At 46.1% G+C, this 26,058-nt stretch overlaps 1 protein-coding gene across 1 annotated transcript in view; it reads left to right on the forward strand.

Annotated features, from left to right (window-relative positions):
• Positions 1-10,545: 10,545 nt before the first annotated feature.
• Positions 10,546-26,058, forward strand: part of Slc18a2 (solute carrier family 18 member A2) — a 37,037-nt gene continuing 21,524 nt past the window's right edge. The window contains exons 1-9 of the mRNA XM_021215738.2: positions 10,546-10,674; positions 10,976-11,108; positions 12,604-12,961; positions 23,033-23,091; positions 23,360-23,443; positions 23,687-23,779; positions 24,504-24,593; positions 24,684-24,727; positions 24,806-24,866. Of these exons, the coding sequence (XP_021071397.1) occupies positions 10,988-11,108; positions 12,604-12,961; positions 23,033-23,091; positions 23,360-23,443; positions 23,687-23,779; positions 24,504-24,593; positions 24,684-24,727; positions 24,806-24,866 (910 nt within the window). The 5' untranslated portion in view covers positions 10,546-10,674; positions 10,976-10,987. The remainder of the gene's footprint in view (positions 10,675-10,975; positions 11,109-12,603; positions 12,962-23,032; positions 23,092-23,359; positions 23,444-23,686; positions 23,780-24,503; positions 24,594-24,683; positions 24,728-24,805; positions 24,867-26,058) is intronic.

The raw sequence follows: 26,058 nt of genomic DNA on the forward strand, positions 1-26,058 counted from the left end.
AGAAGAAGAAGAAGAAGAAGAAGAAGAAGAAGAAGAAGAAGAAGAAGAAGAAGAAGAAGAAGAAGAAGAAGAAGAAGAAGAAGAAGAAGAAGAAGAGAAGAAACTCTCCCCGAGTCTTTTGCCTTTGGCCAGATACAGACCTGACTTTGCTTGTGATCCTTCTCACTGGTCTGGCTTGACCCCTCGAGGCTTGTCTGCCCCTTCGAGATTTCCCCCTCTGTTTCCTATGCTTAACCTCACCAACTCCGCACATAACACCCTTCAGGGTATCCAGAGTGGTGGAAGCATTGTGGGCTGTCTTCACAGACAGACAGCTGAGTGCACTTCCTGCCTCAGTTCCAAGCCCACCGTGACCAAGGCCTGCTTCTTCATTTGCATTCATTCCTTCTCACGTTCAAGACTCTCATCCTGCTGCCCATCCTATACAAACAGGCTCCTGTGAGCTCGATCCATCTATGCAGTGGTACCTTGTGTGTGTCACAAGTGCCTGCCTGGAGACTCTGGGGAGGCTCCCACTGGCCTACTATGCTCCTTCCTCTTCCTCCATACTCAAGAATAAGCTGCAGCCGAGATGTGTGGGTCCAGCTTATCATTTCTCCTAGCTTCTTAGTGAGCATCTCCTTCCATTCCCAAGAGTCTCCTCTCTTGCAAAGGCCACATCCCCAAATCTATGCCTTCCCCTCAAACTGACCCAGAATAAATTCTTCCTCCCTTAAGCTCTCAGCGCTTCGTCACGAGGATAAGAAAAGCAGTGAATAGGGAAGCAATATGCTCTGTAAACAGTCTTTTCTTCTCCATGTGTGCCTATGATAAAGTTTAATTTTTTTATAAATTAATCATAGTAAGATATTAACAACATTAACTCATGAGAAATAGAACCATTAAGACAAATATCATATATCATTTCAAAAAATATCTTATTGCAGGTTCACGTCCTTCTTATGACGATGGTAGATGCTGCTGCAGGGGACAGCTTGGTGGCTTCTCTGTGGCATATTTGAGTCCCCAGCACCTCTGCTCTTGGACTCTGGGGCATTAAATACACATGCTACGAGGCTGCTTCTGTCCACTTGACGACTGAGATGCCCATTATGTGATTGACCATCTGGTGGACAGTGTACGCACATAAACACACTGGGCAAAAGATGACTCAGACCTCTGGCTAGATAGGACTCCACCAACCTGCTGGAAATGATGGACAACTGAAAACTTATGAGTTGCTTACTTCTGGAAATTTCCATGGAACTTTTCTTTCCAGACCACAGTTGGGCGCTGATAATTAAAGCCCCACAGAAGAGGCTTGCATTTGGAGGGATCCCGACATGTAAACTAAATTTAGCTCAGCTCTCCATTCACACACACACACACACACACACACACACCACAATGTCCCCTGTGGTAGCCTGAACATAAAATGCTCCCCTGGCCCCCAGGCTCATGCATGTGAACCCTTGGTCTCTAGGTGGCAACATTGTTTTGGGAAGTTGTGAAACTTTGAGGAGCTAGAGCCTGTCTGGTATATAGTGGGTTCATGGAAGCCAGCCTTGAGGTTATGAGGTGCTGTGCCCTGAGTTCACAGGAAACCCAGACGAGTCCAAGAATTGCAAAGTGTGCTGCAACTCACAAAAGAGTCTTTTATTTTCAAGTTCTAACTCAGTTCACCCACCTAGCACTCACTGCGTGGATGCTGGCAAGCTACCCTGAGTCCAGAAAACCTTGGGTTTATATACAGTATAGTTAGGAATAGTGTGAATGTTCACAGAAGAGGGGAGTAGAGGGTGGAACAGTACTGAAGTGGGAGGGGGTTAATGGGTAAGGACTAATTTTATGGCCAGTCACAACTGTCCGTGACCTGACCTCTGTTTACCTTTTTTTCCATGGTCTCCCTTGAGCTTGTTATTTCTCTAAGGTCCCAAGGACAGGCGCCTGGAGTCTTGCTGCTTTATCAGCAGGAGTGATGCCTGCCATTCTAACACTAGGGGAGGGGGAGGGAGGATGGGAGCCTCTGGCGGGAACGCAGAGGCAAACTGTTCAACACTGAAGTCTCTCTAGTATCAGTAATTTGGGGGTTACAACATCCCCCCCCCTTCTTTTGGTGACTCTGGAGGCCAATCTTGGACTCTTTATAGGCCTGTGTTAACTGGTTGGTACTGGGATCTTATCACTATCAGTGACAATGACAATAGCAGAAAAACAATTAGGGGTCCTAACAAGGTGGATATGAGGGTGGTTAATCAAGAGGAGGAGTTAAACTAAGACTTGAACCAGCCCTGTTCTCTCTCTCTCTCTCTCTCTCTCTCTCTCTCTCTCATTTTGGCTAACCCTTCTCTCACCTTGAATCTTTACTCCCAGAATGGTCTCCAGTATGTGTTTCCCAATGTTTCACACCCCCAGGTAGCATAGAAGAAATGGTTGGCCCCCTAACACTGATGGGCCTGTTGCTGGCTTTTCTAATCTCAGGAGTTTTTTGAAAGACACTTTTTAACTTTGGGTGTCTGTACCCTAAGCCCCACCCTCCAAGGCCACTTCTGGGTCACGGTTTAGATTTACAAGTCCCTTGTCCCTCCACATTCAGGCATACTTCCCCCTGTGTCTCCATGGCAGTGGCACCTCAGAAGTCAAGGCCCACCACTAAATCACAGAGATCAAAGACAGGGACCAGCTACCAGATACAACTTGGGTAGGCACCTCTGGGGTTCCTACGTTATACGGGGCGCTAAGTTTGGGCCAAAATTCCAGGTGAGGAGCCATAAGATTCTTGGCAGCCTGAAAAGTCACTCTGGGGGAATCGAGAACCAGCGTCAAGGAAATGGGTGTCTCATGCAGGATCTCAAATGGGGTCAGGTTAAAATGGTAGGGGGGTGTTTAGGGCTGGGGGAGGGGCACCAACCAGTCCGAGCCAGTTTCTAAGGTCAATTTAATCAAGGTCTCTTTAGGGGTTCTGTTTATTTCTTTTACCAGCCCTGAGTTCTGGGGAGGATATGCACAATGGGGCTTTTAATTAGTCCCCAGTATCTCTGCCAATCCCTGACTTACCTTAAGAGACAAAAGCAGGACCATTGTTTAATCTAATTACCTCGGGCACTCCAAACCCCTGGGAAATTTTTTTCTAGTATCTTCTTAGCTACCACAGTAGCTGTTTTTTGTTTGGTGGGGAATGTCTCAACTCATCCAGGGAAAACATCAACAAACACTAGAAGGTATTTGTAACTATATCTTCCTGGCTTAACTTCTGTAAAATCGACCTCCCAATAAACTCCAGGCTGGGTCTGCTGTCCTGTTTACTCTTGGCTGCATGAGCGTTCACTTGCTGGCATAGCTTACACTGTTCTACTCTCTCTCTCTGGCCCAGAACCTGAGGTCTATTATAGATACTTTAGGTCCCTTAACTGCTTGAACAAGCTTTTTATCTCCTAAATGAGTCTATCTGTGCATTTGGCCTAGTAATTCTTTTGCTTGCCTTCTGGGGAGTATAGTTCTCCCTTCTTGTGTGCACCATTGTCCTGCCTTCTCTTGGCAATAGTTGGGAGGGTGGCTAGCAATCTGAGTCCTTTCTTCTTTTATATATCTTAAGTGAAGCCATCCCTGTGTCTCCTTGAGCCACTTGATCTGCCTGGTTCTTGCCACAACCACTTGGCCTGACTTCCTCATTTTACTTCCTGATTTGTAAACTTAATCAAGCAGCCACCCAAGTTCCCATGGCCTGAGCTGCCCACTGCCTTGATGAACTGTATCCCTTCAAACTGTGAGCTGAAGTAAATATCTCATCCTCCAGGTTGCTTCATTTGACTTATTGGTCACAGTATGAGGAAACTAATATACCATAGGAGCCTGTGGGGATTTTCTGGGACACAGGAGGGAGAATATTTCTGCTCAGATCTCTGCAGTTCTCTGTCAATTTTGAGCAGGAGCAGATGAGAAGCTGAGGCACATAAAAATTAGGTATCACGTGCAAATTCATTCGTATAAACTGAAGCACTAGCTTTAAGTCAGTTCAGCTGATCTCAAATAATGTCTGATTTAAAAAAAAAAACACACACTGTCCCAGTTGGCAATATACTTTACTATCTCTAAATCTTGAGATTTAATGGAAAAGCTAACCCTGGTGGTATTTCTGTGCCCTCTTAGTCTCCTGGTAAGAGGATGAGAGGGTAGAGAGAGGTTGGAGGTGGAAGTGGGGTGCTGAGCCAGCCTCTTTGTGGGTTCTGAAGAAGCAAGGACCATGCTTTGGAACATAGGATGTGAAAAGGCAAAGTGTCCCCTGGCATGACACCTGAGAAGACAGAAACTGTTCATCGTGATCACTCATCATTCATCATTCATCTCGAGCAGAAGGAATCACGACCCCTACCTCTTGTGTTCTGAGGCTTATATGCATCTTCTAATAAAAAAGTGCATTTGGTTCTTCTGCAAATCTCTAAATTGTGGTGGTTTGAATACACTTGGCTCAGGGAGTGTACTATTAGAAGGTGTTATCTTATTTGAGTAGGTGTGGTCTTGTTGGAGGAAGTGTGTCATTATGGGAGTGGGCTTTGAGACCCTCCTCCTATCTTCCTGGAAGTCAGTCTTCAGATGAAGATGTAGAACTCTCAGCTCTTCCTGCACCATGCCTGTCTGGACATTGCCATGCTCCTGCCTTGATGATATTGGACTGAACCTCTGAACCTGTTAACCAGCCCCAATTAAATGTTGTCCTTATAAGAGTTGCCTTGGTCATGGTGTCTCTTCATGGCAATGGAAACCTTAAAGGTTACAAAAGTCTTAACAGTTCTAACATTGTTCAAAAGCCCAAACCCCAAATCAAGGAAAATATTAGGGCCCCTACAAAATTACAAACAAGATGAGATGACTTAGTGTGCAAACACACTTGCTGCCAAGCCTAATGACATACCTTCAGAACCTACGTGGAAGAAGGAGAAAACAGAATTCCACAAATTGGCCTCTGTCCTTCACATGTACACTGTGGCTGCATGTATACCTCTACATACACACTAACCAACTAACTAACTAAGTAACCAACCAACTAACCAACTAACTAACTAACTAAACAAACAAACAAACAAATAACTGACTAAATGCAATGTGAAAAATACTTCTGGGCATGGTGGTACATGCCTTTAATCCCAGCACTTGGGAGGTAGAGACAAACAGAGCTTAAGGCCAGCTTTGTCTATGTAATAAGTTCCAGGCCAGACAGAGTTAGAGGGAGACCCTGCCTGCCTTAGAAAAAATTATAAAAACAAGTTACATGCTTCCAATCTATAATGGCACAGAAATAAGCAGGCCTATCCCCAGAGATGAATGGGGCATGGGAAAGAAAGATTGGCCTTTTCACCCAAAGCAGGACAAGCTGTCTGATGTAGTTGACACCATGCCTTCCCCACCATGGTGAACTGAATCCTTCTGGACTGTGAGCCAAAAGTGTCTCTAAGGCAAACACTAAACTTCATGGCTCCATGAACAATATCCCGGGCACTTGTTGGCATCATCTGGGCTCTGATAGCCTTGGGTGGTCCCTCTCTTCTATCTCTGCCTCCTGCAGCACATGAGACTTCTGTCTTAAGCCAGCTAGACTCCATGTTTGCAGTTTTCCTTGGTGGACATTGTCCTGGCATCTTCAATATCCAGCAATCCCATCACAACTTAGACTTTGTGTCCTTTCAAGGGCTCCTTGCAGGCTACACATTGCCTTCCACGATGCTACCTTGTATGACACTGTTAGATTATGCTGCTGGTTCTGGGTGCTACCTGTCCCTTCTATCACAGTCATAGTAGACTCAGTGTGCCTGAAGGCTTGCAATGGCTAAAGATGGGAAAGCACCCGCCTAAGTGGTCATTTTGGAACTGGAAACTCTTTGGTCTTGGCTTAGGCCCTCTCCTTTGAAATTAACTCCCTTGTTTACAAGTTGGAGCTTTGGTGGGGGTTCCTGCCTTCAAGGTACCTCTCCTATTATCCCAGTGAGGAACTCTGGGTCAATCTCTAACTTAGAGCTATTTCTCTGAGCCCCCATCATCAGTGACTTCAAATTCAGTCACACTCCTTTCCTTGCTAAGCTTCACATTTCTGAGTCTTTCTGTTCCATTTGCCCTCCTCTCCCAGTGAAACCTAGATAAAAGCAAGGAGTAGTAACCATAAAAACTTAGCCCATTGTGATAGAATTTGGCCTCAGTCAATTCCTTGGGACATGGGAAGAACATATCCAGATTCTTTGCCAGAATACAACATAAATGTTCCCTAGTCTCTTGTCTAGTAGAATTGTTGTCCTCTCAAAAAGCTCCTGAGTCTCCCCATCACTTGTCTGCATTTATTTCAGTGTTCTGGTCTTCTGGACTTCCACCAGAATGGACCCGTAAGTTCTGCTTACAGGATTCTAGGACTTTACTGGTCTGAAATTCCAAACTCTTTCACATTCTTCCAAAAGCTTAAGAACCACATCATCCTGGTTTATAACAGAAATAACCCCACTTCTGATACCAATTTCCTGATACCAATCAGCATTTGCTTTCCCATGACTGTGGTAAAACACCTGACAAAAGTGACTTCAGGAAGAAAGGGTTGTCTGGGCTCACAGTTAAAAGTCACACATACAGACCATCATGGTGAAAAGGTGTGGTGGCAGGAGCAAGTAGCGATTGGTCTTGGTCATGGTGTGTCCACAGACAGGAAATAGAAACGGATGAATGCTGATGCTCTGTTCACTTTTCTTTTTTATTTAGTTTATGGCTCCAACCCGTGGTGGGTTAGCATCAACCACACTGAGGCCAGATCATCCCTTCTTAGTTAAAAATCCTCTGGAAACCTCACTTACACATCAAAATGTGCCATGAATATACCTAAGTAATTGACAATGGGATTAACCACAAGAGGCAAAAGCAGACTCTGACTAGTACAGGAAGAGGCTACGGAGACCTGGTGGATCAGACAAGTCAGGGCTTCCCCAGCTCCTCAGCCTCCAATGCCTGGCCTCTGATATATGAAGAGTCTTCATACCACCTTACATTTCCATGTGTTCTCTATTTTAAAATTTGTCTGAGATCAGCTTTACTCAAATGAGAACATAGGGTGCTCCTTTGCCATTTTTCCTCTCAACCATCCACTGTCTTCCCTGGATAAAATAGACTTACCCCCCACCCCAATCTAACTCCGACAATCTTACTATCAATGTGCTCGAAGTCATAAAAGAACTACGGACATTAAACAGAAAGGACAATATCAGTGTCTTGTTAATCAAGATAGTGCATGTTATTTATTTCATTATTGCCATGGTTTTGTTTTGTTTTGTTTTTTTGAGGTAGAATCTCACAAATTGGTATGGGTTGGCACTTAACTCTTGATCCTCTTGTGTCAGTATCCCAAGTCCTGGGAGTTCAGATGTGCACCACCACACATGCCTAAAGTGATATACCTCTAGTTCAGCTTTTCTATGTTTAATAATTATTTGTTAAATTCATATCATATACAGGCTGTCACTGATAATCAGTAACCACTAATAATTATAATAACACCTTTCTGAAGGGAAGTGATATGTTTAGACCCTTATGGCCATAAAAAATTAAAGTTAATGCACTATTCATTTTTTTTTCCAATTTTTATTAGGTATTTACTTCATTTACATTTTTTTTATTTTTTTTTTTATTATTATTTTCTTTATTTACATTTCAAATGCTATCCCGAAAGTTTCCCATACCCCTCCCCCCACCTCTGTTCCCCTACCCACCCACTCCCACTACTTGGCCCAGGCCTTGCCTTGTGCTAGGTCATATAGAGTTTGGAAGACCAAGGAGCCTCTATTCCCACTGATGGCCGATTAGGTCATCTTCTGCTACATATGCAGCTAGAAACACAAACCCAGGGGGTACTGGTTAGTTCCTGTTGTTGTTCCACCTACAGGGTGTTAATGCACTATTCATATATTTCAGTTCACATAATAGATGAGGAGGTGAACAAAGGAATTAGACTTCAGAAACATCAAAGTAGGATACAATTTTGTTGGGAGCTAAGCAAGAATGCTTTGAAGTTGTAAAGCATGTACTACCTTAGATTCCCTTGTTACTGTGACAAAGCACCCTCACAAAAGCAGCTTAAGGCTTATCCTCACACTGTGGGGGAGTCAAAGCAGAAGTTGAATCAACTGTCACGTGACATCCTCAGTTAAAAACAAAGAGCAATGAATCCAGGATCTCCAACATAGGGAGTGGTGCCACCCACATTGGGTGAATCTTCTCACCTCAGTTAACATAATCAAGACAATCCTTACACACATGCCAATAAGGCCAGCCTAATTTAGATTTTTTTATTGTGATTCCCTTTTGGAGTGATTTTACATTGTCTCAAGCTTACAAAAGTAACCAGCACAGGACACAGTGTAAATTTTTTAACTGCTAAAGAGAAACATGTTTGCTTTTCTAAAACCTTTTGAGTGGTTTTGCACTTTCATAATATTTATATTCCACTGGATACATTTAAAAATCAGTATGATAGTTTTATATATACATGCTAATATTTATAATATGTCTTGAAATATTTTTATTTGTGATTACAGAAACCATTTAAGATACTGTTTTTAGAACGGATAAAACAACTTTATTTTTAAAAAAAGCTTTACTTGGGGTTCCTTTGGAGAGAACTCAGCAACTAAGGGCACTTGGTTCAGTTCCCAGCACCTAAAGGTGGCTCACTTTCCAGATCAGATGCTCTCTCCTGGCCACCTACAGTACCACGGGTGTGTGCAGTACACATATGTAGACAAAGCACTCATACACAGAAAGACAAACATTTTAAATAGTTAAACACAGATTTGGGGGATTTCAGAAAAGTTAGAAAGCCCCACGTAGGTGGAGCTCTGAGGGTCTGGTGTGCTCCCTGGAGTCACATCTCTCCAGTTCGCTGGGCTGGAGTTTTGTGTTGTTTCTGGTGCCTCCTCCCACATTGTGAAGTGGCTACTAGTTCTAAATACTTGAATGGGAAGATGTGGTCTCCTCTGCTCATCAATGTTTCACGAGCACCCACCATGGTGCTGCCTGGAGTTGGTAGCACTCAACTGGTTAAATAGATACTTGGGCTCTCCCTGTGTGTTCCATACTCTGTGCTCAGACTAATTCTCACTGCTATCCAGCAGGAGGTCCAATTCTTCAGAGCTGGGAGGAGCCAAGTGAGGAAAGCCAGTATAACTCTCCAGAGCTCAGTAATCAAGGAAATATCAGATTGGGGTCCCTGCATCTGGCAAGAGTGCTTACATGTCATAAATCACTGATTCTGTGGCTCAAGTCAGAGACTTTGGGTTCGGAAACTCCAAAGCCAAGGGACTGGGGTGCCAGCCCATGAATTCCATCTCTCCACAGCCACCTTAGTTTTCTGCCATTTGCTTTCTCCTCCTGAGTGGGTCCCTCTTCCTCCCTGTTTAATATTTAAGTTACACACATTCTGTGATATCAGAGACCCATGTCACTGACCTACTTTTCCCATCCACACATCTTTTATCATGGTGGGAAGCACAGGGGGTCTCTCTCTAAAGAGAAGAGAATCCAAGAGAGTGAGAGAGCGGGGAGGAGCACACCACAAGGCTGCTCCTAGCAGGCTCCTGCTGCCAACAGGCGAGCATTAATAAAACAAGGCCAGACGCCTCTGCTGAGAGCCTGCCACAGTAACAGGGATGTTAAGTGGTAAGAACACAGCTCTGACCCCTCTGACCCTCCCTATAGAAGGGCCTCAGAAAGCACTCCTCCTCCGTGTGTGTGTGTGTGTGTGTGTGTGTGTGTGTGTGTGTGTCTACTGTCTATTACAGGAACATTCCTAATGGAAGATATTGTACAGAGAAGGTCGGTTGCTCGGGTGCTCTGCCTCTTAACCAACTAATTCACACCCCAGACATAGCACAGAGGGCGGAAAGCTCCTTTAACAAGGTGTCAAGGACACTTTGCCACAAACTCGCCTAGTTCCAGGCGCTCCTGCCCACCCACAGGTGCTCAGTCAGGCTGTTCTCAACTCTGAGAGTCTTCACTCCCTGCCCTCGGTTCATCTTTGTCTCCTTTCACCTGTTTTCATTCTCACCTGAAGGTGCCCGGAGCTCTAGCCTCCCTGCTGCGTTCTGACCCTGGATCCAAGTCTATAGAGTGGGAAAAGGGAGCGAGGTGAGATGCAAGTGTCTGCCCTGGTTCCCAACGTTTTCCTGGGGCACACCTCACAGCCTTCATTCATGTCTTCTTTGGCCACTTTATGAACATGGCAGCTCAGAGGCCCACACAATTTCTTCTGAGCATTCTGGCCAGCCTGAGCATAGAAGAAAGTACCATTGCCTGCACACCTTGGCCTTGATTCTCTTCAGGACCTTTGACTCCTTGTCCTGGGCTCCTGTGGCTGTGTTTTAAAGCCCCTGCGGCTTCATTCTCAACTCCCCTTCCCCTCCTCCACTGCAGACGTCCCCAGAATCCGATAGGGTGGGCTCGTGACCACAGCCCCGGCTGCGGCCCAGAGGCAGCTCTGGGTGGGCGGAGGCCAGTATCCTAGCTCCCCCCTCTCCGCCCCCTCTCAGCGCTGTCCGTGACGTCAGAGCCGGACTGGGTAAACTGAGCAGGGCTCTGGGGCGCTGGAACGGAGGAGACCTGGAGCAGCGGGGACGCACTGACTGAGACCCGGCAGTGTGGACCCTACAGGCAGTCGCAGGCGAGCCGGAGGTAAGCAAGGTTGGGGAGGACAGAGAACCCTCGGGGATCCTCCAAGGCAGCGGGCGGACTCCGGGTATCCCGGGACTCAGGGTGCGGCTGGGAAGGGCAGCGTCCCCGGGTCCCAGGTCTGGTCCCCGACGGCAATAGAGGCGCGCTCGCTCGTGGTGACTCTGGGACGCTATCCCAGTGCCTGAGGGGAGCGAGACACCCCCTGTCGTCCCGGGCCACCGCTGGTGGACGAAACTCCTTGTGCTCCGGGTGGCGCGGGACTCCTGGCAGTCCCAGCCACTGACCGCACCCGCTCCCACAGCGCAGCAAAGCTATGGCCCTGAGTGATCTGGTGCTGCTGCGATGGCTGCGGGACAGCCGCCACTCGCGCAAGCTGATCCTGTTCATCGTATTCCTCGCGCTGCTGCTGGACAACATGCTGCTCACCGTCGTAGGTATGTATGGCTCGGGAGTGCCAGCCATCTGTGACACTGGACCTAGCACCTTGTCCTTAGCACCTAGCACAGGTCCTCAGGAGCCTGCCCCTGGCACTGGGTCCCCAACACTTTGTCCTCATCATCTACAACCCAGGTGACAGCATCTATGGTCCAGCCCCAGGACCATGTACCTCCTTTCCATGTACCTGCAGGAAACCTGTCCTCCGCACCCCAACTGCTCACTGTATCTGAGCAGCTCTGTCTGCCCAAAAAGTTGAAGAACACGCTGTGTAGAGAACAAAACAAAAACCCCATCCTTGAACACAAGCCTTCTTCGCCCCTACTCCTGGGAGCTGCAACTTGTGGGTTCGTTTTCCTGGAGGTCAGGTCAGACCCTGTGACATCCGATAAGGTCCAGAAGCTGTTTCCTCCTGATAACTGAACTGCCTGCTTCCCTTTGTCCACTTGCACTGAGATGAAAAAGATTTGTCAAAATGGACCAGTGTGCTGAGTTGCTGCTTAGGACTTTCAGTGGCCAGTTGGTAGACCACTGAATGAGCAAGTCGCCATCTACCCCTGAGGTAAAGCAACCTAAATCTAAAAGTATTTGTTCTGAGAGTGTTTTGTGATGGAACCGGGACTCAGTGTCAGCACAAATCTCCCAAAACGACAGATTAGACCAGATGATTCAAAACCAGGCCCTTTAGTCCCTCACGCTGAAAGGTATTCCACGTGCTCTTTTTGAAAACTAATTTTCAATGAACAACAATGAAAAATATATTGGTTTTCCTCAGACCCCCAAGTGGTGAGTCACTTCATCCTCCCCACTTGCAGTCTGAGCACATCTTACTGTTGTTTTCAGCTCTGGAGAGTCAGCTGTGGGGTTCACAGGTAGCTGGGGGTCCCAGTTAGCCTTCGAGTTTCTCATGTGCCCACGCTTCTATAATACTACCACTTTGCTTTGCTGTGATAGACGTCTACGGGATCCTCGAGGAGTGCTGTAGAATCTACAGGTCACATTCACATGGAGTTGCTCAGTTGAGAACGTCCAGTTTATCACCAGCTGCGAGGGTTGAATTTTTTTCCCCCATAGTACATAATGAAACTTAGATGTCCGTTTCCTTGCTTTATCCATTCAGAAGGCAGTTTGAGCCTCTCTGACCCTGGGTCAGCACTGACTTACTTCAGTCAGTCTTTTGCCTTCTGTCATATTTCTCTGAGGGAATGCTATAATGAGAAACCCTATAAATGACAGACACCTCTGGCCACTCATGTGGACACAGCTGCTTACCTCATGGGGACCTTTGGTATTCTCTCTCTCTCTCTACACACACACACACACACACACACACACACACACACACACACACACACACACACTAAGCAGTGTGAAACTGTTGCAGCATGTTTCAACTTCTGGGTTTCATTTGGCTTTTCACACAACTTCACTTTTGATGGCTTTTTGTCAGAGAAGGTTCTGATGTGCCTCTCCTCTCTCTGCCCTTGTTCCCAGTTCCCATCATTCCCAGCTACCTGTACAGCATTAAGCATGAGAAAAATACTACGGAAATCCAGACTGCCAGGCCAGCACTCACAGCCTCCACCTCCGAAAGCTTCCACAGCATCTTCTCTTACTATAACAACTCTACCGTGTTCACCGGGAATGCCACAGGGGGCCTTCCAGGAGGGGAGTCACAGTCACACAAGGCTACCACCACACAGCACACTGTGACCAACACGACTGTCCCTCCTGACTGTCCCAGTGAAGACAAAGACCTTCTCAATGAGAACGTGCAGGTTGGGCTGCTCTTTGCCTCCAAAGCCACTGTCCAGCTCCTCACCAACCCATTCATAGGACTCCTGACCAACAGGTAGGCTGTTTGCCTCCGATGGAGCGTCCACACCCCTGTATCCTGCTGCTTGCTCATTGGTTAGAATGTGTGGAGAATTGGTGGGCAGTTGGCCAGGGAAACCCAGCACTTGAGTCTGATGTCTTCATTCTCAGTAACAGAATTCCATATTTACTCCATCTGTCCTTCCCTCTGTTGCCTTAAATGTCTAAGATAGGAAACATGTCAGAAGAAGGGGGAAAAAAGCATAGGTTCTTCTAAATGTATGGTTTATAAGTACATTTACAACGGTTGATCTTGAGTAGCAGAAGCTCTTCAGTGATCCAGCCATCAAGAGATGGCTTTCCACCTCTGCTATTGCTTAGAGAAAATTAAAGTTAGGGCTGGGGCTGTGTGTGTATGCATGTGCGCGCTTGCCTGGCATATATGAAGAAGCCCTGGGTTCAGTATCCAATGCTACATAAACTGTTCACTCTTGACAATAATCTCAGCACTCAGGAGAGAGAGAGGCAGGAGGATAAATTCCAGGTCATCTTTGCTATATAGCAAGTTTAAAGCCAGCCTGGGCTGCATGTGATCCTATCCCAAAACAAACAAACAAACAAAAAAGCGCAAACAAACACACAACAAACAAGAAAAAGAAAGCTGAAAGCTAAGATTCTTTGTTTTAGGATTAGTGTGGTGAAGGACCTAATAGCTTCCCAGGTGGAATGTGAGAGAGATCGGTGACCCTGCTGTGTGGATTAAACTCTGAGCTGATGTGAAGATTCAGGGCTAGGACCTCTCCCCACTGTTGGTCACTCTATTTTTATTACATGCTCCACAGGAAAAGAATGGAGACTGTTGTCTGAGAACCCAAGAGGCTGACGTTAGTTTTGAGTTAACCTGGAGGCTATGAGTTGCTTGGCATCTTTGTTTCCATTGCTGGCAGCTATCCTGCAACTGTTCTCCAGCCAAGGTGGCCGGGGTCTGCCTTGTGCTTGGAGAGTCCAAGCCCAGGGTACTGGGCTTATGGGTAATTCCTGAAGATGTCAGCTGGGATGAGTGAGAGCTAGTGGAGTTAGGTCATAATTCCATCACTGGGGAGGCGGATCCAGGAGGAGACGAAGACAAGTCTAGGATCCAAGTAAGTAGTAGTCTAGCCTGAGCTACATAAGCAAGATTCTGTCTCTTTTTTAAAATAGTAGGCAAGGGAGTGGCCATCATTTCGGGACCATAGCTGTAACACAGACCAGAAAAAACAAGGACGAGCTTGGAGAATGAGGTGATGCTGAGAGCAGGGACTGAGACATGGTCAGGAAGGGGTTCTAAAGTGAAGCTACAAGGTCCCCAGGGCTAGGTCAGAGACAACTGGGTTTGACTGTGGAGCCAGTGAGTTATTTCAGATCCCAGAGGCACTACGAAGAGTTTGAGAGCCTAGCAGGATGGATCAGGAGTGGTCAGATAGTTTGTGGGATACTTTGTAAGTGGAAAATGTGGGCCCCATGCTGAAATGTTAAAAACCTCAAAGATATCAGCTATAGTACAGAACTAAGTCAAGCCCAGAGAGGGGAGAACCCTGTTCTTCTTTCTGGTTCGGGGTTTGTGCACTAAGGAGCCCTGGGGCGACCTCAGAGCAATCAGGGAGAGTATGGCAAGTCTTAACCACTGGGCGCAAGTGTCCCCCAGTGCCAGCCGCGCTTGGGCATGTAGGCTGCTGCTGCTGCTCTGCTCACAGGGTGGCACAGGGCACTCCCTCCCTGTGGACTGGGTGCTGCCACTGAGCCTGTGTTAACAACCCAGGCTTCAGACAGGCCTGTCTTCTGAGCAGTACCACACGGCTTCCCGTAAGAAGTGTGGTAAGCAAATGAACCAGGCATGGCTGATTGTGCACCCACAGAGAAGCCCCATTATGGAGGCGGCATTCTGCTGCTCCTCTGTTCTCCAGCACAAAACCAAACAGAGCTCAGGAGTCAAAGGCTTGTTTCTTTCCCTTTTCAAGACCGAGAGCACTTCTTTAAATGCATCTGGTATAATTACAGAAAAAAGGCTCAGGGTTTTGTGCTCTGACAGAGCAAACAACTCGAATGCTATATGGGAAAATTGAGGACATTATCGTAATAATGCCCTGCCAATCACTTGGGCGGGAATGTGACTAGTCACTGGGTAATACTTAGCCAACTTGCTGAAATGAGGTGAATATTCCAGTCCTCCAAATGGGAGCCACAGACAAGTTGCTTTTTCAAAATCCCAATCTTGTTTTTAATGTTTTCCTTACATCTCTGAGAAGCAGCTTGTTAAAGTCAGTGAGACCTTTCCCTCTTAAATATCCCCTGGAGCTGTACAGCTGAGGCTCCTTAGACTTGTGTCTCAGACTTTTTCCCAAGAAAATCCGAATTTTGCTTTGGGGTTTGTGAACTGTAGCCTATACTCTTAGGGTGAGCCATCCAGTTTGAAATTGAGCTAGAACAAAACCCCTGTTTGCCCTAGCTATGCACTAAATTTAAAAGGTGATTATTTATTTATTTATTTATTTATTTGTTTGTTTCTCGTGTTGCCTGGGAACACAGAGATGCAAACATTTTTAATGTTGATGTACGCAGAACAACCAGGTGAACTCTGTTCTCCCTTCAAAATGATTGTGGCTTGTACATTTTTTTTTTTTTTTTTTTTTTTTTTTTTATTTTTAGTTACTTACGAGGTTCCGAATTAGACTATGTTTTTTTTTTTTTTTTTTTTTTTTTTTTTGAGAACTGTCTAAGCTCAGGAGGTGCAGATTTAGAGACTTGCTATTCCTCAGGTCACTCACAGGCTCTGCTCTCCTCCATGGTTCTGATGGAGACTAACAAAGAGGGAGGGACAAGTTCATTTGGTGGCTCCCCCAGTCTCCCTGGAAGGCACTGCAGTTTTGATGTAATTTGTTCAGATTTCAGTTACCAGCAAGAGGAATGAGTCACATTTTCAGTATCGTAAACAAATGTGTCTAAACCTGCATTTTAATATTGATGGACATGTTTCTGACTAAATGTCATGTGTAACTCACATTTTGTATTGTGAGCATGCACGCCTAACTGGCACTGAACGTCGGCTCCTGGATTCCTGGTGAGAAGACCATAAGAACAGTCTGTAGACTTTATCAGAACCCTTTGTGCCACTCCTAGGATTTTAGAAGTAAAGGGGGTTACAGCACACCAGGAATCAGCACTCACACACAACCATGGCATGAACAGCCTGCTGGTCAGACACAGACAGATTTCATTTCAAGATGTTCTGTTTCCCCCTCCTATTCTTTCCCACTGGCTATGATACAGTTTCTAGTTTTAGCTACTAAAAAGAAACAACAAGGGTATACAATTGTTACTCTTAATTTGTAAAGGCACATTTTTAAATCTGTGGGTGGAGAATTTAAATACTAAGACAGCCTGAGTCTTTCCCACCTAGACCTTCCCCAGTCTCATTTCAGCTTCCAGTGTGAGATGGTCCAGGCTTAGATAGTCCAAAAGATGTGGGGGCTCTCTCCAGCCTGGCTGGTAGGAGCCCTCCTCTCTAATACCTACCTGTGTTAGCTTAAGATGGACCCACTGTGAGCCCAGATAGTCACATTGCACAGAGTCCACTCACACTTCTGTATTCAAGACTAAAATGTTGGGAGCACAGTGCCTTTTGTGTGCTGAGACAAGATAACGGGCTGCTTGGCTGTTGCTTGAAGTCATGGGATACTGTCTCATACTGAACTTTGAGAACACTTTAGGGTGACCATTTTGGGCAAGGCTTGGGTAAACTTTTTTTTTTTCTCATTTTATTTACACTCAGGCTACTGTATATTCATTGCCACCTTGTGATAGGATGATAAAGGAAAATGCTTCATTTTGGAACGTGTACATGTTTTTGCATATCCAGTAACATTGTCTAACATCTCAGGTGCTTGGTCCATTTCTTTTGTGGAGGTTCACTGGTTTATTTTATAATTCCAGTTGAACTGTTCAGTCCATAGTAGTAGCTGTGTATCAAAGGAGACAGCAGGATTCTGAGAGTGAGTTCTGTCGTTGTTTGCACTAAGTGACTTCTACACATGTATGTAAGTAAATGATCTATACAGACAAACGTTATGAAAACATCATTACCTTTTTCTCTCACAAATCAGGAAAGATATGCTCTTTGTCTGCTCCTCTGTCTCTCTCCTTCCCTCTCCTTTTACACGAGAAGGTTTATGTTCAGATGCTAAGCATGAGTGGTCATTCAGCTTCATCCTCAGTCCAAGCCTAGCTAGTCTGTCTTCACATGTTCAGCATCCGGTTTAAATAGTAGTTGCATCTTTAGAACCAAGAGCTGTTTCAAGACAGCAGATGGCTTGGGAGCAGCAGCCCTGTGCCTGGGAGGGGCTCCCTTCACTTCCTTCTTAGCCTGTCATTGACTGGGTGGTCTGCTTTTTATCAAGCTAGTGTCAGCGGCTTAATTTATTCCCATAGTTACCTAGTATATTTGAAAAGCAGTTGTTTTTCCTCCCAGATCTTAGCTAACCCCGAATGACAAGCAGGAAGCCACAGGGCATGAAAGCTTTCTGAAATCTTTTCCTTTAGCTTTAGCCACTTGATCTGAAGTAGGCTTTGTAGAAAGCACTGACCTTTTCAGCTCATCTGCAGACAGGGAAACCAGCTGTTTGGGAAAGGGATCTCCCATCCTAGACATCACTGGCGAGGGTAGGGAGGGGGACAATGAGCTCACAATGGGCTTCTCACAGGAAACCAGAAGGAACCAGGAATTAGAGCATGCTCCTGTGAGCACACATAGGCAGGTCTGGTGTTCACACAGGTCCTCAGGTCCTCGTACACATGTATCCCAAACTCCAGCTGGCTCAAGGGCTGGACTTAAGAATTTCATTTCATTTCCTAAATACTGAATAAACTTCCTGTTATAGCAGAGTGAATTTGAGATATTCCTGTTTCTTGACATTAATTTCCTGTTGTACCTTTTAGGGGTGTGCAGAGATTATTATAAGGGAGGCTGCACCACTGCTGGTGACAGATCGAGCTCTACAGCATCCGGTTTATATCTTATTCTTATTTATATCTGTCTTCTCTTGTCATTTACAGTGACTGAGGGGGCTATGTTATCATCTCAGCAAACTGAAAAGAGGGCCTGTGTTAGTTTTTCTGGTAAAAAGGAATTTAATAGCATTACAAAATATGTATCAATTGTCAGACAGATATGCCTGTTTTTTTGTTTTGTTTTGTTTTGTTTTTTGTCAATTGGACACAAACTGGGGTTACCTTGGAAAAGGGAACATAGGTAGAATTGTCTCCATCAGAACACTCTGTGATCATCTCTGCGGGGGTATTTTCTTGGTAAGCGATTAATGTGTGAGGGTCAGCATTGCCACCTCTGGTGCTTTTGGACACGAAAGCAGGCTGAACAAGCCATGGACAGTAAGCCATGCTCCTCTGTTCTTTCTGTCTCTGCTCCTGCTTGAGTTCCTGCCCTGACTTCCCTCTGTGATGGATGATTACTGAGACCTGTGAGTCAAATGAACCCTTTCCTCCCCAAGCTGCTTTTCATCATGGTGTTACACGGCACTAGAAAGCAAGGCGGGAATTGGGGTTTCTCTGCTCTCTGGCTCCAGGATCACATCCATTGTTCTAAATGTTTTCTGAGGGAGTCAATATATGATTTTTAGCGACATTCAATTTGGATTAATTGTTCTCCAGAGCTGTGTAGAGGATGACTGTGGCGTGGCGTGGCGTGGCTCACTAGGGGTTGATAGCAGGCTATTTGGATATAGGCTTGCTGAATCAGATCTAGTCCTGCTAGCAATGCTTTGAGATGGCACCGTGTTGAGACAAGAGAGCAAACTCAACCAATTAGGACTCATGTCACTCGGGTCCCTGAACATTTAAGAGAGACCGTGGGGAAGGAGGAAGGCTCTTGTGCCACCTCCTCTGCTCAGTTCCATGAGTATAGAACACCTCTTCTCCTGCAGATGTGTCTAAGTGTGATGTGTCTAAGAGAGTCTGAGGGTGGAGGCCCACAGGGTGCTCATTCAGTCATTCAATCTTCTGTAACTTGGGACTGAGCACTAGCAAAGGATGTTGCCAAGGTGACCACGTGGACACTCTGCCAGCAGCTTGGCCCTTACAGAGTGTTGAGTACATGTGTATTGGGAAAAGAGAACACCCCAGCCCAGGTGTGTGCGCAGCTTTTGGAGTGTACAACTGACTTTAGTGGTTCCCTCCAGCTTGACCGTTCTGTCATCCACTCACTACTTTGCTAAAATCCCAATGGAATTTTAAATAGACAGTAGCTACAGTGTTGCTAGAAACAAACAAACAAACAACATCATAATAGCTTCAACCTTGGTGAAAAGACCAAGGTATGGGCACAAAACCCTGAGTGAGATTTGTAATGAGACCCTGTATCCTTCATCAAGTCAGCCATTAAGATTCATTGTCCCTAGGGCATCAGTGCACAGCAGTGAGGTTGTCAGCAGCATGGGCTGGGTGCAGACACCACTCCGTGTTGTCCCAGCTGGGCAAGAGCTGCTCAGACGCTTACTCAGAAGGGGTTGGGATTTTTTTTTTAAAAGATTTATTTATTTATTATATATAAATACACTGTAGCTGTCTTCAGACACACCAGAAGAAGGCATTATATCTCATTAAACATGGTTGTGAGACACCATGTAGTTTCTGGGATTTGAACTCAGGACCTCCAGTGTGCTCTTAACCGCTGAGCCATCTCCCCAGCCTGAGGGGTTGGGATTCTTGACTTAGACACAGAAAAGAACTTCAGAATGAAATGGTATAAATCAGAACTGGGATGTATTAAGGAGAATTTGTAACATAGATTCAAGCTTAATAGAAAGAGAGATAGAAGCGATAAGATATGCCTAAGCAGGGGTGATACGTTGGTTCCTCGAGTACCCTGGCTAGGGTGAGAGTGGATAGGGCAAGAGCTCACTAGTGCTGCATAGGAAGGTAAGATGTTTATACTGGGAAAAAAATCTTATCACCTTGTGTGTGTGTGTGTGTGTGTGTGTGTGTGTGTGTGTGTGTGTGTGGTTCCCAGACAATGTGAGGCTTATGTCTGGAAAAGGAATAAGACCACTGTTGCTTTCGAATTCTTGTTTGAGATTCCCTCATATAAAAAGGGCATTTTCTCTATGTAAGCAACCTTCAGGGCAAACGTTAATCGTGGTGGAATTGACTGGTGAGAGACTTTAACTGGATTCTGCCATTAAAGGTTCCTTTCCCATCTCACTTCTCTGTAACCTCCCTTGTCCTCCTAACTTACCTTGGTATACCCACCACATCAATGTAGGCCTGTTTCCTAGCTTCCCTGAGCCAGCGTTGGCTACCCAAGAAGTATGTTTATAAGTCAGGTACTTGAAGAATGGACTGAGAACCTCAGGCTACCAGATTTCTAGTTCCCTGGGTACAGTCACCAGAAGAAGGGTCTCACAGGCTCCCATACCCTAAAAGGTGACCTGGGTGACTGGATAGACGGCAGACTAGTGTGATATTACTAGTAGTCTAATGGCCACAGAACAAGCTGTTATGTTTTCTCAAGTTTTGTCCTGAAACTACCAAGGGCTTCTACTGTAGTCAGCAGAGGGGCCACAGATGTCTTAAATGGTTGAGGGATGCTCATGGGGGCCTAAGGGCTCCATAAAAGGCAGGTAGGTCCTAGGAGCTCACTCGAAGAGCACCATAGCAGAGATGCTGAACATTAAGTTTTGTGAGAGACTGTCTCAAGGGAATACAGCAGAAAATGTTAGAACAGGACACCTGACATCTTCCTCTGGGCCCTCTGTGGGTTCACACACACACACACACACACACAAATTGCATACACACACTAAATACAAACACACATATACATACACATACAGGCACAAATTACACAAACACACAGATATCACACACATACACAAATCACAGGCACATACACACACAGAGATCACACACACATATACACATAAATCACACACATACATACACACACAAATTGCATGCACATACACTACATACAAACACACATATACATACACATACAGGCACAAATTACATAAACACACAGATATCACACACACACACACAAATCACAGGCACCTATACACATAGAGATCACACACACATACACACATAAATCATATACATACATACACAAATCACACACATATACATATAAACCACACACACATACATACACACACATTATACACATACATACATACACACATACATACACACACATTACACATACATTATATACAAATACAACACACACACACAAATCACAGGCACATACACACACATATCACAGGCACATACACACACAGAGATCACATGCACATACACAAATCACAGAGAGAGAGAGAGAGAGAGAGAGAGAGAGAGAGAGAGAGAGAGAGAGAGAGAGAACACACAGTCTATGACAAAAGAACTGTTAGTAAAGATTCTACTTAAAACCACATCTATAAATTCTGGCTACCCAATGATGTGGTCAGATTTACAAGGAAAAGCCCTACCCTGGAGGACATAGCTCAAGTGCGGTTAGTTCAATGCTATTTGACAAGTCACTTTTTCATGTCTTAGTTTCCCTATCTGGGAACTGAGGAGGTGGTCGACTGCTCTTAGGAAGTCATGGAGCTGGCTGTGTGACTGCTCATGGGGCTGGGTATAAAACCTTCAAATGAAGGTGTTGATGGGACACTTTGGGTGCTGGTCTGGACTAGATGAGCCCTTCCATGTAGTCTTGGACTTGGTACACTTGGTTTTCTTCTTTCTAGGATTCATTTGGTTCCTCTCCAGGTTTCTGGAATTTTAGGCTGGAGGGAGAAGAGGCCCGAGAAGCTGTGAGCTCCTCTAGGTTGGGAGAACTGGCCATAGGACAATAGCTTAGGCAGGGTTGGCTTTACCTCCAGGGCAGAGATGTGTGGATGCTGCTGCCATGCTCCGATGCCAACACAGCAGAGGGAAGAAGAAAATGGAGCAGAATGAAGGAGGAGAGGCTGGAGAGATGGCTCAGTCAGTTGCCTTGTGAGCATGAAGACCTGTGTTTGGTTCCTAACACCTATGTAAAAAAACACTTGGCCTGGTGACTTACCATTACAGTCCCATGGCTGAGGAGGCAGATCCTGGAGGACTCCTGGGGCTTGCTGGTCAGCCAGTTTAGTCTACTTGGTGAGCTCCTGGGTAGTAGGAGATACTTCAAAGGAGGTAGATGGTATTCTTGTGGATGCCACCAAAGGTTGGCTTCTGACCTATAGCCCCCCCCATACACACACACACACACATACACACACACACACACACACACACACACACACACACACACACACACAGACGAGGGAACAAATGAAGCATTTGAAGCATCCTTTTTTTTTTTTTTTTTTTTTTCAGGTTCCCTGGTAGACAGTTAATTACATATGGATACCTTTCTATACTCAGGTTTAAGGTGTAGCCTTTGTCTCTGTTTGGAGACCAAAGGAGACTTGCCTGGGGTGTGTGTGGGGGAGGGTAGGCATCTAACCAGACACATGCCTTCCTGATACAACATGGCCTTGTGCCAGAATCCTCAGTAGACAATGGTCCTACAAAGCAACTTGGACTTAGACTTTTGGTATAAGGTACAAGGCCTTCTAGTGTGGTCAACAGGAAGGTAGGCTTTAACATTTTGATTTCTAACACATCTTAGATGTGGTGCTGTTGTGTTTCTTGCCCGGTGACTCACTTGATGGCCTTTTATCAAAGCTATGTAAACTGCAATTGTCCCTTTGGGGAACTTCTAGCAAATACTACACTAATGATAATAACAATGATGGCAGAAATGGGGTTTTTGTCTTTCAGATATGTTTGGGGTTACTTGCCAATATTGTGTTAACATTTATTCCAGAGAAATTTCCACTCAGAGTGGCAGCCCATAAGTGTATTCATATTCTAAGACAGTCAAACATAAAAAGGTCACGTAGGAAGCTCTGAGTATATGAATTTTCAGACAAGTCGACAGAACACTTATCCAGCTGATCCCAAACGGATCACGGCTGGAAAAATCAATACAAAGCCTTACAAAAACAGCCGGCCGTCACCAGACTCTCTTTGTATTTGTGTCTTTCAGAATTGGCTATCCAATTCCCATGTTTGCTGGATTCTGCATTATGTTTATCTCAACAGTTAGTAAGTATCTGGTGTTTGCCCTCTGCATGCAGGTCTCAGAAGGAGCCCTGTCTCCAGTCAGCTGGAAATCAGACTAAATCTGGGGCAGGAGAGGATGTACTGGCAATTGTACAGGAAGGAGGGCTCTGTGGATCAGCCCATAACCTCAAGTATAGATACACTCATGAGTTTAAGGGAGGGTTCCAGAATCACACACTGTTGGGATATCCCTGTCCTGTAGGCAGGGGCATGACCTTGATATGAGGGCCTGGGCCTGCTCTCTTTGCAGTGTTTGCCTTCTCCAGCAGCTATGCCTTCCTGCTGATCGCCAGGTCCCTGCAGGGAATCGGCTCTTCTTGCTCATCTGTGGCTGGTAGGCATGAAGGCATCAGTGGGTGGGGAGCCCAGCTGGGGACTTATGAGTACTGATGCAGGGACCAGAGGTAGATGGGGGTGGAGGGAGGGTTTTGCAGACTGTGCTCATCGTCCTATTGGGTTCTGCTTGGCCTCATATTTCAGGAAGATAGTTAGCCTGCTTGGGGTCTAAGGGAGGATACCATGCATGATATTCTTGGTACTCCCCAGAGCGTGGGCACTAACTGGATCTTCTGTTTAGGGATGGGCATGCTGGCCAGCGTGTACACAGATGATGAAGAGAGGGGTAACGCCATGGGGATTGCTTTGGGGGGCCTGGCCATGGGGGTCTTAGGTACGTACTAGTCAATGTGCAGGTGGGACCTGTTTGGGTTCCAATGATCCTTGCCCATTGGTAATGGTCACACTGAGCCCATGTCCACATTCCTATGGACAGACATTCAGCCCTCCTCTCTGTGTTTTTTGTCCCCATGGAGCTTTTGGGAAATGGTGGTCAGAGTCCCCGAGTCCCCTGCAGGAAGGATCTGGTCTCCAAATTTCCTAGACTCCCTGGCTTCTGTCTCCAAATTTCCTAGGCTCCAATGTCAAACACAGGATTGGGTAGGATGGCCTGTCAGATCTCTTCCTCTAAAAATTCTGAGTTACAATAGACAAACTTCTAGCCTTCTGTATCTGCCATGACACCTGTCCCGGTTGACGTCCCAGGCCAGGGGACAGGTACTTTCCCTGAAGGAGAGAGACCTGGGCCTTTTTCTTTGCTCTGGAACCAGTGGTTCCCATGTCTGCTGGTAGCTGGATCTGTAGACCCTCCTGCACGGAACGCAGCTCTTTGGCTACCTCTGTTGCTTCAGGCCTTTGGTCTTTGAGGATGCTTTTATGTGCTCTTCCCATTGCTTAGTTGAAAACATCCTTGGGGAAAAGCTCAGCACATTAAGCTGAATTTCGGGTGGGCACCCCAGATCTTTTAGGGAACAAAGCATAAAAATCAAATGCTGGTGCTCCTATGGGGAGAGGCACCCATCTACCAAGGCTGTCTTGCGGATCTTCCTCTTCTGTAGTGGGACCCCCCTTCGGGAGTGTGCTCTATGAGTTTGTGGGGAAGACAGCCCCCTTCCTGGTGCTTGCTGCCTTGGTGCTCTTGGATGGAGGTAAGTGATCATGGCCTTGGCCTCTGTAATGGCATGGGTCCGGGTCACATCTGCTTTCCAAGAAAGGTCATCTGTGTTTTCCCCTGATAGCTATTCAGCTCTTTGTGCTCCAGCCATCCCGAGTGCAGCCAGAGGTAAGCAGCTGGGAGTGGGAGGTGAGGGCCCAAGATTGGCCCAGGTAACTCTTTCTAACCCCTGTTATTGCACAACAGAGTCAGAAGGGGACACCTCTAACAACCTTGCTGAAGGACCCATACATCCTCATCGCTGCAGGTAGGGCTCTGGATTTCTTGAAGTTAAGGGTAGTTCTAAGGGGATAGATGGAAACACATGGTCAGAGACAAGGGATGCCCTGCATCATTCTCTCTGGTTTCTTGCCCGTGTGTTAAAGGCCATCACTACATGGCCTTGAACTTTCTGGAAGGGCTTGCTAGCCTCACTTCAGGTGGACTGAGAACTGAGTCCCAGAGGACTTCTCTGTTTGCAGAGCAAGAAGTCAAGACTCTGGACTTGGGATCTAGATGGACTCAAAGAAAACTCTGGGGTTCTGTGGCTCTGTCCCAGAGGGGGCAGTTCACTTTCCTGCTGGGCCTCAGCCTCTTTTCCCAGTGCCTAGATATAAGGCTGAGAATAGCTCTGGTGCCAGGAAGGGAAAGGGTCTGGCTGCCTGTCGTGGGCACAAGCCTGCAGTGTAGCTCAACCCTGGAGGAACAGATTTGTCTAAGCAGGGCTCCCAGACTACAGGAAACCTGTAAAAAGTATTTGAGACAACTGGGCCTCGTCTTCTGTACATTTATATTCAGCCTTTTCAACGCTCCAAGTTGGGGGCTGCTGATGTAGCTCAGTGGATAGAGCTTGCCTACCACACACAAAACCTGGGTTCGTTCCCCAACACTGCATAAACTGGGATTGATGATGCACACCTGTAATCCCAGTATAAGGTCGTCCTTGGCCATGCAGGAAAAGTCAGCCTAGGCTACACAACACTGTGCCAATAAAAAACATAAAAATAACATAGAATAATCAAAGCTCTGGGCTGTTCTTACTGAACTCTTCTGCTGAGGGATTTAGCCAGGGCAGCACACAGGCTAAGGAAGCTGACTTCTCCATGCACTGGGCTCTACAGGTGCAAGGAACAGTCTAGAGCCAAGGTGGAAATAGGGGCGTGGGAGGATAGGGTTGTAACTCCTTGAACTTTGAGTACATATGGGCCAGGCAGTGTAGCCTAAGCCCTTCCTGCTTCTTGGAACCTCAGTGATGAGAAGACAATCAAAGATATACCCGACGCTATTAGACCAGCCACAGTTTCTGTGTACTCTGGTGGTGGTGGAGGGAGTTAACAGTGAGGAGAATGGGAAGAAGAATCGTTCATATGTTCTGCTGTTAAATGTCACCAGGAGTGAAGCGTGCACTGTCATCATTGTGATTGCAGTTTTCTTCGAATTTGTTTTAGCAAATTGCAGGC

The sequence above is a fragment of the Mus pahari genome, chromosome 1, assembly GCF_900095145.1.
Source record: "Mus pahari chromosome 1, PAHARI_EIJ_v1.1, whole genome shotgun sequence".
NCBI lineage: Eukaryota > Metazoa > Chordata > Mammalia > Rodentia > Muridae > Mus > Mus pahari.